At 37.7% G+C, this 11,815-nt stretch overlaps 2 protein-coding genes across 13 annotated transcripts in view; one reads left to right on the forward strand and one right to left on the reverse strand.

The window, feature by feature from the left end:
• LOC114306815 (vacuolar protein sorting-associated protein, putative (DUF1162)) overlaps positions 1–7,051 on the forward strand; it is a 91,183-nt gene extending 84,132 nt beyond the window's left edge. For all 12 annotated transcript variants that reach the window (XM_082898997.1, XM_082899005.1, XM_082898996.1 and 9 more), the window contains 11 exons: positions 309–359; positions 442–621; positions 696–1,021; positions 1,106–1,480; positions 1,575–1,638; positions 1,765–1,911; positions 4,510–4,614; positions 4,689–4,799; positions 4,882–4,986; positions 5,738–5,807; positions 6,130–7,051. In XM_082898997.1, coding sequence (XP_082755123.1) covers positions 309–359; positions 442–621; positions 696–1,021; positions 1,106–1,480; positions 1,575–1,638; positions 1,765–1,911; positions 4,510–4,614; positions 4,689–4,799; positions 4,882–4,986; positions 5,738–5,807; positions 6,130–6,827 — 2,232 coding nt within the window. In that variant the 3' untranslated portion in view covers positions 6,828–7,051. The remainder of the gene's footprint in view (positions 1–308; positions 360–441; positions 622–695; positions 1,022–1,105; positions 1,481–1,574; positions 1,639–1,764; positions 1,912–4,509; positions 4,615–4,688; positions 4,800–4,881; positions 4,987–5,737; positions 5,808–6,129) is intronic.
• A 657-nt stretch (positions 7,052–7,708) lies between these two features.
• Positions 7,709–10,636, reverse strand: LOC114306818 (annexin D8). The gene is made up of 4 exons (XM_028252138.2): positions 9,967–10,636; positions 8,977–9,195; positions 8,786–8,875; positions 7,709–8,145 (listed from the first exon to the last, which is right to left on the reverse strand). Exons 1-4 carry the CDS (start codon positions 10,393–10,395, stop codon positions 7,891–7,893), a joined length of 993 nt encoding a protein of 330 aa, XP_028107939.2. The 5' UTR covers positions 10,396–10,636; the 3' UTR covers positions 7,709–7,890.
• Positions 10,637–11,815: the final 1,179 nt, after the last annotated feature.

The following is an 11,815-nucleotide window of genomic DNA, read 5'->3' on the forward strand; positions in this document are numbered from 1 at the left end:
TGATGCTTTGAATAATCTCTACAGAAGATGTGCATTTATTGCTGTTTGCCGGCATTTAAGTTTGATTTTGGCAGTTAAAATTGATAGACTAAGAGAGATGAAGGAGAGAAGAAAAAGAAACAATATATGGCTATTAAGAGAGACCCAAAAAATAAGGGTTCTCTCTCATAAACACAAGCCTTTGATTTCTCTCATAAACACAAGTCTTTCTATTAAAGTTGTCCAAAGTACACAATTCCCCCTTAGACTACAAAACACACATCATCCGACACGTTTTCAGTTGGACTCATGACTTGCTATATTTTCAGAAGCCTGAAAGAACCTTGTTTGTCTCTGTCCATGCTGAAGGAGCAATAAAGGTGTGTTTCTCATACTTAGACTGGCCAGCAGTTTTTGGCATCTTTTCCTTCAGAGCTTAGTGCTCTCATTTCTTTTATACAGGTGCTCAGCATAATTGATTCAGGTCACCATGTTGTGAATGATGCAAAGGATCCACGTGTCCCCCAGTTCAAAGAAAAAAGAAAACATGATCAGAAACAGGAAACTTCTATTGATTTCACAGAAAAGATATCAATTGCTATTCCTTTTATTGGAATCTCCTTGATGAATTCTCATCCACAGGTATGCGAAAAGGTGGTTGTTAGTCAGATGCATCAATATTTATTGACACTAGCTGGCTGCCTCTACTTTTGTAGGAACTGCTTTTTGCATGTGCAAAGAACACAAGGATTGATGTGCTCCAGAGTCTGGATCAACAGAAGTTTTCCTTCCAAATCTCATCCTTGCAAATTGATAACCAGTTGCCCAGTACACCATACCCTGTTATCCTGTCTTTTGATCGTGAATACAGAACCAACCTGGTGGGCCAGAGAAGAAACAGAGATGATAACACAAAGACGAAAAGTGAAAGTCTGATGCAAATTACTTCTGACAGTCTGTGTGACCCTGTATTCTTCTTAGCTGCAGCAAAGTGGAGGAACAGAGATGTTTCATTGGTTTCATTTGAATATATAAGCTTGAGGTGTGTGTTGCTAAGTAAAGTTTGACTTAAAAGTTTGATTAAATACATTACAGCGCTTGATATACTATATTCCAATACTTGCAGACTGACAGATTTCCACCTTGAGCTTGAGCAAGAAGTCATACTAGGATTATTTGATTTCTTTAGAACCATATCTTCAAGGTCCCAGGTTGGATTCCTGACATTTATGGATTCTACATTGCATCCCGTTACGTCTGATCTGGGTTTCATAAAGGAGTCTCCTGAACACACTGAAGTTCAGAAGTATGTTCAACTGAATGGGGTTCGATCCCATCCAACAAATGGAAATCAATTTTTTGAAAATCGCAAAAGTGGTCATTTGCTTCCTTCAGTGGTTCCGATTGGAGCACCTTGGCAGCAAATTTACCTCTTAGCCAGAAGACAGAAGAAAATATATGTTGAAATGTTTGATTTGGCCCCAATTAAGTTGACGTTAAGGTGAAGTAACTGCTCTTTTAAGCGTCCCTATGCCTTGATATGGCTGTCGTTTTATTATTTCTCCACTAACAAATGCGATGCATTTATTTTACAGCTTTTCCAGCACTCCTTGGACACTTAGAAATGGGGTTCTGACATCGGGAGAATCTCTTATCCATGTAAGTGGCTAAGACTTTCGGAGGGTATCAAATCGTGATATATGACAACGCTAAAATAATATTCATGTAGCTTCTAGCTTGTATACATTTTGCTTGTTGATTCTTATTATGCTAATTAATGTACAGAGAGGTCTTATGGCTCTTGCTGATGTTGAGGGAGCACAAATTCACCTCAGACAATTGAGCATTACACATCATATGGCTAGCTGGGAATCCATTCAGGAGATCATTACAAGGCATTATACTCGCCAACTTCTTCATGAAATGTACAAGGTAAACTAAAGCAAGATTCTTATGCAAGTGTAGCTTGTTGACGGGTTTCGTTTTTTTAAATTATATTCTCCATCAAAAATCAGGTTGTGAGATATTGGGTTCATAAACATTTAGCACTTCTGTTATTTTTTTTAAATGTATGATGAACTCAAATGTCAAAAAGGGTAAGAACCCAGCACTATCTTGAATTAAGGATGCTGGGAAACTATTGATAGTCTCTTCTTCTTCTTTTTTCACCATTACCTGCTTGTAATTCAGTGGAAGCTTAAGCTGGTTACGTAATAGGCATTATCTACAGAAAGGAAGAAAGAAGCATATATTTGACTTGTTAGAAGTCGTGTGGATATTCTATCACACATTACAAGGATACTGCCCAGTATGATGAGTCATGTTGAATATATATACATATTTTTGATAAATTAGTCATGATGAATATACTATTGTATACAGACATTTCGTATTTAGTTGGATCATGAAAGAAGGAAAACAGATGCAGTAACATGCATCCCAGATCCACTTTTCCATTAGTAAACTTAAAAAATGTTTTCACATCTGCTTTATTATATTACCAAATACCCCAGTCTGATTACTATGTTTGGTCTTGTCTCTATATTTTTGTCACTTGGCAATATGAAAGTGATTCTCATAAAAGATAACTGAAAACAAAGAGAAGATGGGTGATAAGATAACTGCATACATATGATACATGACCTCCCAAAAACTCCTTAAACCAATCTACAAATATCAAAAGATGTATATTACACTTTACCCCCTTAAGTTCTACAGTTTTACAACTTTGGCACAAAGTTTTTTTTTTTCTTTTTTTTCACTTTTGCCACTAACTTTTGAAATTATTATTATTATTTTTTCTAATTTACTTCCAAAACAAACTTCCATCCAATTTTGGATGAAAAATGTCAGGTTGGCAGCCAACGTGACATAAAAAATACATTATTGTATAACTCAAACCCAAAACCTTCAACACTCTAAACTTTGCACCGTCCCCCACCACCTCCCTAGCCCCTAACCCTACTGCCACCCGCTTGTAAGCCCCACTGTAGTTCCTCTCTGCCCTCCACCCACCTTGCAATCTCTTTCCCCTCTTATGGTAGCTCATGGTGTTCATTGCTGAGAAGCTCATGCATTGGATCTGGTAGTCATGGTGATAGATTTGGTTGTCAATGGATCTTGGTGTTCATCGCTGAGAAGCTCGTGTGTCGGATCTGATGAAGTTCATGGCAATAAAGATGGAGGTTGGGGCAGAAAGGGATATGGAGGGGGAGAAGGTTGTGGGTAGGGATGGCAATTGGAACCCGGCCCGACGGGGACCTGACCCTCCGACCCCGAATTGAACGCTTATTTCCCGAAAAATACCCCCGACGGGCCAGGGATGGTATTAAAAAATGTATCCCCGGTGATGCTCGGGCCGGGGACGGAGATACATGTTTCAGTCCCGGACCCGGCCCGACCCCGACCCCGACCCCAATCCCCGCCCCGTATAAACCCCAATGTGAAATTACTATTTTACCCCTCACATTATATATGTGTGCGCATATAGGGTTTGGTTGAAGCTATCTGCTGTCACTCTCACACACAAAACACGCTGCTCTCTCTCTCTCTCTCTCTCTCTCTCTCTCTCTCTCTCTCTCTCCGCCGTTGCCAAGAGGTTAGGGTTTCGCCTCCCCCTCTCTCTCTCTTTCACACAACGAACAACCCGTCACTGCCGATCCTCCCTCACCGTTGCTCGTTGCTCACCGCTGATCATCCTCCCTCACTGCTGCTCTCTCTTTCTCTCCGCCGTTGCCGCTCCTCCGTCACCGCAGATCTTCCATCGCTGCTGGTCGTACCTCACCGCCGATCACCCTCCCTCACCGCTACAGACATATATCAGAGTTTATTTATTTTTCTCTAAATTTATTTATTTATTTATTTTGATTTATATGTGTTATTGATCTGTTACTGATCTGTATGGGATTTTATGCTATGGGATTTAATTTTACTGATCTGTTATTGATCTACTATGGGATGTACAGATTTTCTACAAATTGTATTAATTAAAAAAAAAATTGAAAAAAAAAAAAATGTCTGTAATTCGGGGATTTGGCAGGGTCGGGGATACCTGATCCCCGATCGGGGTCGGGGGTGGGGGGGGGCGATGGGGTCCCCGTCGGGGATCGGGGTCGGAGACTGGGAATTTCGCACTATCGGGGATCGGGGACGGGGAGTGTGGTCCCCGGCCCGGCACGGCCTCGCCCCATTGCCATTCCTGGTTGGGGGCTGTGGTGGTGGGTATGGAGGTGGAGGGAGAGGGCGGTGGTTGGGGCAGAAAGGGGGTAGAGGTTGGGCGCAGAAGTTGCTGCTATAGGATTTCAGTTTGTTGGCATCAGCTTCTAAAACTGTTAACAGAGCTCATCACATCACATTGATGATTTCAAGGAGTTGATCCCCTTATTATAAATGCTTCCATAAACTGCCACTATGAGCCTTTTGCTGTAGTTTTTTGGGTTGGAATTGATAATGCCAAGTTACTCAACAGTTAAATTGGCAACTTTAGGGTTTTTACATTCTCTGCATGTTCTCCTGTAACTGTTTCTGCAGGTGTTTGGTTCTGCTGGTGTTATTGGAAACCCAATGGGATTTGCAAGGAGTGTGGGAATCGGCATCAAAGATTTCTTGTCAGTTCCTGCCCGGAGTATTTTTCAGGTACACAACTGCTGTTATTAATTCATGCTTCCCCTACAATAAGAAATGTGAAATTGGCAAATTGTTTTGTACAGAGCCCCGCTGGACTTATTACAGGCATGGCACAAGGAACAACTAGTCTTCTAAGTAACACAGTCTATGCCATAAGTGATACTGCCACTCAATTTAGCAGGGCTGCCCACAAGGTAAATGTACATCTATTGACATTTGAAAGATTTGGTTGTGGTGACATTTTATGCTTTATTTAATAGGATATTCAACTTGTAGGGTATCGTGGCATTTACTTTTGATGCCCAAGCCGTTGCAGGAATGGAAAAGCAACAGACTGGTATATCCTCACACAGCAAAGGCGTGATAAATGAATTCTTAGAGGTATGTTGTGTTTATATTCGATGAACCTACCGATAATCTATTCAATAGTTGCATGCATAAATTGAGCACTGCATCAATATTTGAAATTTCAGAAGTGGAAAAAATGACATTGCTATAATACTAGGCCTATTTTGTTGTTGTTTCACACAAAAGATTAACAGCTAACTGTTTACTACTAATAATTTCTGAAGCAAAAACTTGTATGGATGTGTATCGGTTAAAAAACTGAAAGTAAGTCTATGAAAATGAAATATTACAAGAGCACATCTTCAATTGGACCTCAGCTAGTCTTATGTTTTCTTTCCCCCTCTCTTTCCTTGCCAAACAATAACTGGATACAAAACCTCCTTAATGCAATCGCTGGGTTGGGGCATCCTGACTGGACTGGTCTAACCAGTGCCCAAAAGTGTTTCAAAACTTTGACCTCCTTCAATGAAAAGTCTTGTAAGGTGTGTCTTGCCCAATAGGTCATTTGTAAAGCTAGTTGTGCATATAATCTCTGAAAGAAGAAATTCACTCTGTAGCTTGTCCAGATGATTCTCCACTAGTTTTCAAGTTACTCTCATGCATATTGAACAATCACTTTGTAGCTTATACCGATGATTCTCCAATATTGTTTGAGTTATTCCTGTGTATTAAACAATTATCTTAACATACAACAGACTGTTCATATTGCTAAGGAAATAGATCAACTGTACTCATTATATTATTCGAAATTGATGTGCTTAAATTTATCCCTTGTTTATTTCAGGGACTCACCGGTCTCCTCCAATCACCAATTAAAGGAGCTGAGAAACATGGCTTGCCTGGAGTCCTCTCAGGTATTGCTATATGAGAAAACAGTAATGAATTTTCTTACAAATCCACTCAGTTTGGTTTGGTTTCCAAAATTTATTTTCTAAATTTTTTTGAAAAAATAAATGGAAACTAGTTTTAATAAATTCCAAAAGGATATTTTAGCCCCCGAAAAAAGAACCATTTGAAAGTGATGAGTGTTTTTTTTTATTTTTTTTCATTTTTTTCACTAAACTATTTTTAGTTTTTTTTTTTTTTTCCTTCAGAAAATGGATTTTGAATAAGATACTGTGCATTGTTTTCCTGGTTGTTTGACAAAGTGCTTTGCTTGCTGCTCCCTGCCTACAGGTGTAGCCCTAGGAATAACGGGACTTGTAGCCAGACCAGCAGCGAGTATCCTTGAGGTCACTGGGAAAACCGCACAAAGTATCAGAAACCGAAGCAAGCTCTATCACATGGGACCTCAGCGCTTACGGGTCCGCCTCCCTAGACCTGTAAATAGGGAACTTCCCTTGAGGCCTTACTCTTGGGAAGAAGCAATTGGGTCATCTGTACTAGCCGAGGCCGACAATGGCTTGAAGCTGAAAGACGAACACTTAATTATGTGCAAGGCACTTAAACAGGGTGGTAAATTTGTACTCATCACAGAGAGACTCATCTTGATCGTTGATTGTGTCAGCTTGGTAAATTTGGGTAAACCCGAGTTTCGAGGCGTTCCTGCTAATCCAGAGTGGGTAATAGAAGCGGATATTGGAATTGATACTGTAATCCATGCCGATACGTCTGAAGGAGTAGTACACATTGTTGGAAGCAGTTCAGATCCATTGTTGAGGCAAAATCAGCACCAGTTTAAAAGAGGGAGCGGGGCAAGGGCAAAGCGGTGGAACAATCCTCCTACTTCGCTCCCACTTTATCAGACTAACTTGGAATTCGCACAGAATGAAGAGGCTGAAGAGCTTTTACAAGTTTTGTTGTCTGCAATTGAACAGGGAAAGGAGCGTGGTTGGGGATGTGTGCAAATTCTGCATCAATGTAATCTCAGGTAGATTATATTAGGGTTGTGTTGTGTACATACACACTTTGTGTTGTTCACTTACAATAGAAGGTGGAGAAAAAGAGCCAAAAAAAGATGAAAAAAAATGGGGTCCCAAAAGCTTGTAAATATAATTCTCTTGTATATGTCATGTACATACATTTATAGAGGTATTCTTTTTGTAATTTTGACTTTTGGTAAAGTGATTAGCAATCTAATCTTCACAGATGAACTCAACTTCAAGATCTTTGCTAGTCACCCTTTTTTGTGGTTAGTTCGAGCATGGAAAACAGGATTTAAAACCAAAACTAAAGCCAAAATATTATTGTCACACCATAAACGAGTATTATTTCAAGAAAAATTTCAGTTGCAGTGTTTCATTAAGCTACATATATATATATATATATATCCCTTACTTTTTTGGATAATTTTCTTGTGTTTTTCATCCGTTAATGCTAGTAATGAAATTATTACATTTTAGCACATTCTGTCCTCTAAATACCAAAAATGTCCTTGTTTTCCTACTTGATCATCCCCTTATTACTACAACCAAACATTTTATCCCGATATTGTCCTCCCTCATTTGCACTTTTGCTCACCATTGAAACGTACACATCTCAGTGTATAGTATTTCACAAATTATTGTCAACTCAAATCTTGTGCTAAGTTTAGCCGAAACCCAAAACAACCCACCACAAAATTTCTCATGTATATTTATTGCATAAAGGTATGTATATCTTTGTTGGTTCATTAAAGAGAGTTAGGAGGACAATATATTGTAAGGTCATTTTTGTCATTTTATCAACCGTGTTAACTTGGAATAGCCATAAACATAGAAGGACAGTATAGTTTCAAAAACTATAAGAAAAGTTGTAATTATCAGAAACTTTGAAGTTAATGTAATATACTATACCCATATATATTTTGGTTTAGATCATTGCAATACACCCAAGGAAGGGCTAGTTAGTAAATTACAATTCACCTCACACATGCCAGATAAAGTAAAAATGAAGAAAACACATTCTGGCATCAACTTTTTGTTTTACAAAACACATACTTGGAAAAAAAACATGTCATTAAGAGATAGCAGTGGCAGTGATGGTGGTGTTAGTTGTTCTTGTTCTTGTTCTTGTGGCCAAGGCAACAAGGAAGTGTCTGTAATCTCCTGATGGAATGTTCTCACTCTCACATATGGCTTCACTTAGTTCCATTCCATATTTCTTCTTGAAGACCCTTTCAATCTCTTCCATTTCTACCTCACCCCTATTCATCATTACACGTGTCAAACCACCCTTATCTGTTGTTATTCCCTTTATGCTTGCATACAATATCTGCAAAAAATTCATGTGTCTAAAGTTAACAGCAATACTAAGCACCCAAAAAAAAAAAAGAAGAAAAAAAAAGAAAGTGTGAATCAGATTTATTTATTTTTTAAGTTTGAATCTACACCATACTCTACACTTCATTTTTAGGGTACTTTCAAATATGAACACATATTTGTATATATAATTATAACAATCACAAGTATTATGGCTTGAAAAACTAAACTTTGGTTGTTTTATTTATGGAAAATGAACAATATTTTAGAAAAAAAAAAATTTATAATGAGTCTTACTTTTCTCATGAAATTTCTATGGAGTCCAATTAACACTATGTTGAGAGGGCTAATTAATGTACTAGTAAGACTCGATGAAAATTTCATGAAGTTACTTTGATGATGAAAAAAAAAATGTAGATGAAGTATTAAATTTCATATAGTGCAAGGAGAAATATAATGGTTTTCATATAGCCACAGAAATAACCTCTTCAGAAATGAGATAAAATTGCGTACATCTTGTCCCTTCGGATCCCACTTTAGCAGGAGACTTGTGCACTAGGTCACTCTTTTTAAACTATGTACAGATAACACTTTTTCTTGTCACACTATATAACCTAAAAAATCTAATAAGAATGAGAAAGGAGACAAAATACCTTTGCATAATATTTAGGTGGATTGTATATGCATTTCACAACCACTTTCAAAGCATCCTCAAACTCCCCATAGTTCCCATTCTTGAGTGACTGTAAAAAAAAAAAAAAAAAAACAAAAATAGAAAGAAGAAACCCACAATTTAAATCCATCCCAATCATGGTGTTAGACTAGGAAATAACAAAAGCTTTACCTTTGTATAATCATGGCCATAAATATGTTTGTAGCAAGAAAATGTGAGCTTGAGCTGAGGAATGCTTCTCTTACTGAGTATCTCAAGCACAACAGCTTCATCTATGGACCCTGACCTTCCCTCCCCTGTTTGGTAGAACCTCTTAGCATCACATTTGGCAATGTGTTGGCTAACATCTGCATGGTGGGCTTTGTGTGATGCAACCAATGCCACAAAAATCTGGGAAACCAAACCCACACCTTCTGTGTAAATAGGAATACATACCTTTGAATGAATAATACCCAAATGGTGAAAATTAAAGGGGAAATGGAAAATATATTTACAAATTAATTAAATACTAGTAAGACATTTGCCCCGCGGACAAGTGAGAATTGTATCCCAATGACAAATGTGTCCCAATAATACAATTGTAACTTGCACCAATAATTTACAATTACGTATTCTTATTTTTTGTTTAGGATATTTCTTGAAAATTAAAATTTTTGTTGGACAAAAAAAAGGTAAAAGGGACGACTAGTGCGTGACAACTCTCCCTTAGTGTGATTACAATAACCCCTACTAGTTGGGAGCAAGGCATGAGAGACTTGGACAAGCCCGATAATGCAAGGTACCACAATTTGAAAAGTCCACAAGTGCTCACTCAAAATAGACTAGTCATAGGCTAACCCAACCCCACTATTAACATAATGGCAAGGACCCATTGATTTGACAATAGTCTCATTCTCAAGTGTCACCTCATAGATTCAACCCATATCCTCCTAATCATCAACCCACATCAAAGTAAGCCTCCATCACAAGACCACCCAAAATTAAACTAGATTATATATATATATATATTTCAAAAAGTATTGGAACATAGAAATCGATTACACAATCAGACACAATTCTCTCATATGACATGAGTCTCACACCCAGGTGAGAGAATTATGTCTAATTCTGTAATTGAATTCTGTGCAAGTAGAACAATTGTATATTTTTTGCAAGCTTTACCTTCTTGTATGGATGGGGAGGTTCAATGTTGACGATATCCTGGTCCATTTGCCTCCTAAACTTTGCTTGATAAGCTTGCTTGATTAGAACAACAAGGCTTGATTTCCTACCCACGAACATTTCTACAAGTACCTTGTAGTTGACCTCACTCTGCTGCTGATCAAGTGCTTCCCTAACCATGACAGCCTCGCGCTCAATTGGATCAAGCATCCACATATACAAGGCTTCACACACATTCTTTTGGGTATTGCTCAATTGACTATTCTTTTGGAGAAGATCAATCAAATCTTCACCATACATTGCCAAGTATGTCTCTCTAATTTTCTTGATTTCAAGTTGGGTTTTACAAGCCAAAGCTTGGGCCAAATGGGTTATCCTCCCCAATGAATCATGAATCTTCTTGCACTCACTCTCACAACTCTGGTTCATGGTGGTCTTTCAAGGGTGTGATTGATAAAATGTGTATGTAAATATGCTTTTTTTGTGTATATATGTAGGGAGCATAGAAGAGACTTGAGGATCAAGAAAAGGGTATACTTTATTTTCTGGGCAAAGGGAAGCATCAAGAATGGAAGAAGGGAGTGTTTGGTAGTGGATTCAAGGGTGGGGATGAAAGGGAGAGAAAAAGCAGAGTGATGTGGAAATAGTTTGTAGTGTTGTAGATGTGTCCAAGTGAAGTATTTGTCTTTTGTGAGAATTATGTGGATTCCTTGTAGACTGTGAGTCTGAATTTTTTTCTCTTTTTTGCGTAAACTTTTCAATGCCCATTCCCAACTCTATCAGCTTTAATTTTTTTTGGAACATATCATGAGTAGAAAATATCATGGGTTGGAAGATGGGTGAGAATACATTGATCTCTCCTAAGTTTGCAAAAAATATAGTATGCTTAACAGTTTCGATATAATTATTTTAAATTCTCTTAAAGTTTTAAATTTATATAACGGAAGTGATTGAGGGCCCGAAATTTCGGGCTCGAATGCCCCGAAATTCTATTTCAGGTAAAAAAAAAAAAAAAAAAAGGAAAAAAGAAAGAAAAAAAAAAAAACAGTTTCCAAAATTGGAAATTAGGGATATTAGGGGCAACTTTTTTAGGGCCACCAATCATTTTCCATTTATATAATACTAAATCTCTTTTCATAATTCGTTAGTTATGTAGATAGAAAATTAATGTTATGATTTCTTTTACATTTAAATATAAATTTTTACATGATTATTTTGTATTTTCACATTATTTACATTGATATCAATCAATTTAGCCACACTAAAGGGAAGCTGATGTAATTATGTCAAAATTGTGGAGCTACTTGAATTTTCTTCAAATCTTGAGAGAAGTCGGTGTAATTTCCCATTTTTTTGAGGGGAAAGTTAGAGAAAAATGAGATTTAGGGAAGGAAAATTATAGATATGAAAGGAATTAATTTTAATTAGAATCGAGGTAAAAACTAGGAAGAAATTTACGAAAGGGTGAAATTCATTTTTGAATTTACTAAAAGAACCCTTTTTCTCCTATCTCCCTCTTTTTTTCTTTTTTCTTTTTTTCTCTCTCTCATTTGCCTCATTTTGCCTTTATTGTTAGCCACCACCGCCACACCTCAACCGTTCACCCCTAGCCTCTTTCCATACCTTAGTTGCCCACTTCTAACTCCTCTCCACCTACTCCTTCACTATCATAACACCCCGAAGCCCTCCTTTACCACCACTATGACACCCTCACCTCTTGCAACTCCCTTTCCAAAATCCTAGAATCTAAATCCTCTACAGCACCGCAACACCAAATGATCACCCTTCTCTCTTACAATGAGGTTTTGTAGTAGCGATAGGCATTTGTTAATTTATAAGGAAGGGTGAA

Source organism: Camellia sinensis, chromosome 12 (assembly GCF_055761805.1).
Source record: "Camellia sinensis isolate YWXY chromosome 12, ASM5576180v1, whole genome shotgun sequence".
Taxonomy (NCBI): Eukaryota; Viridiplantae; Streptophyta; class Magnoliopsida; order Ericales; family Theaceae; genus Camellia; species Camellia sinensis.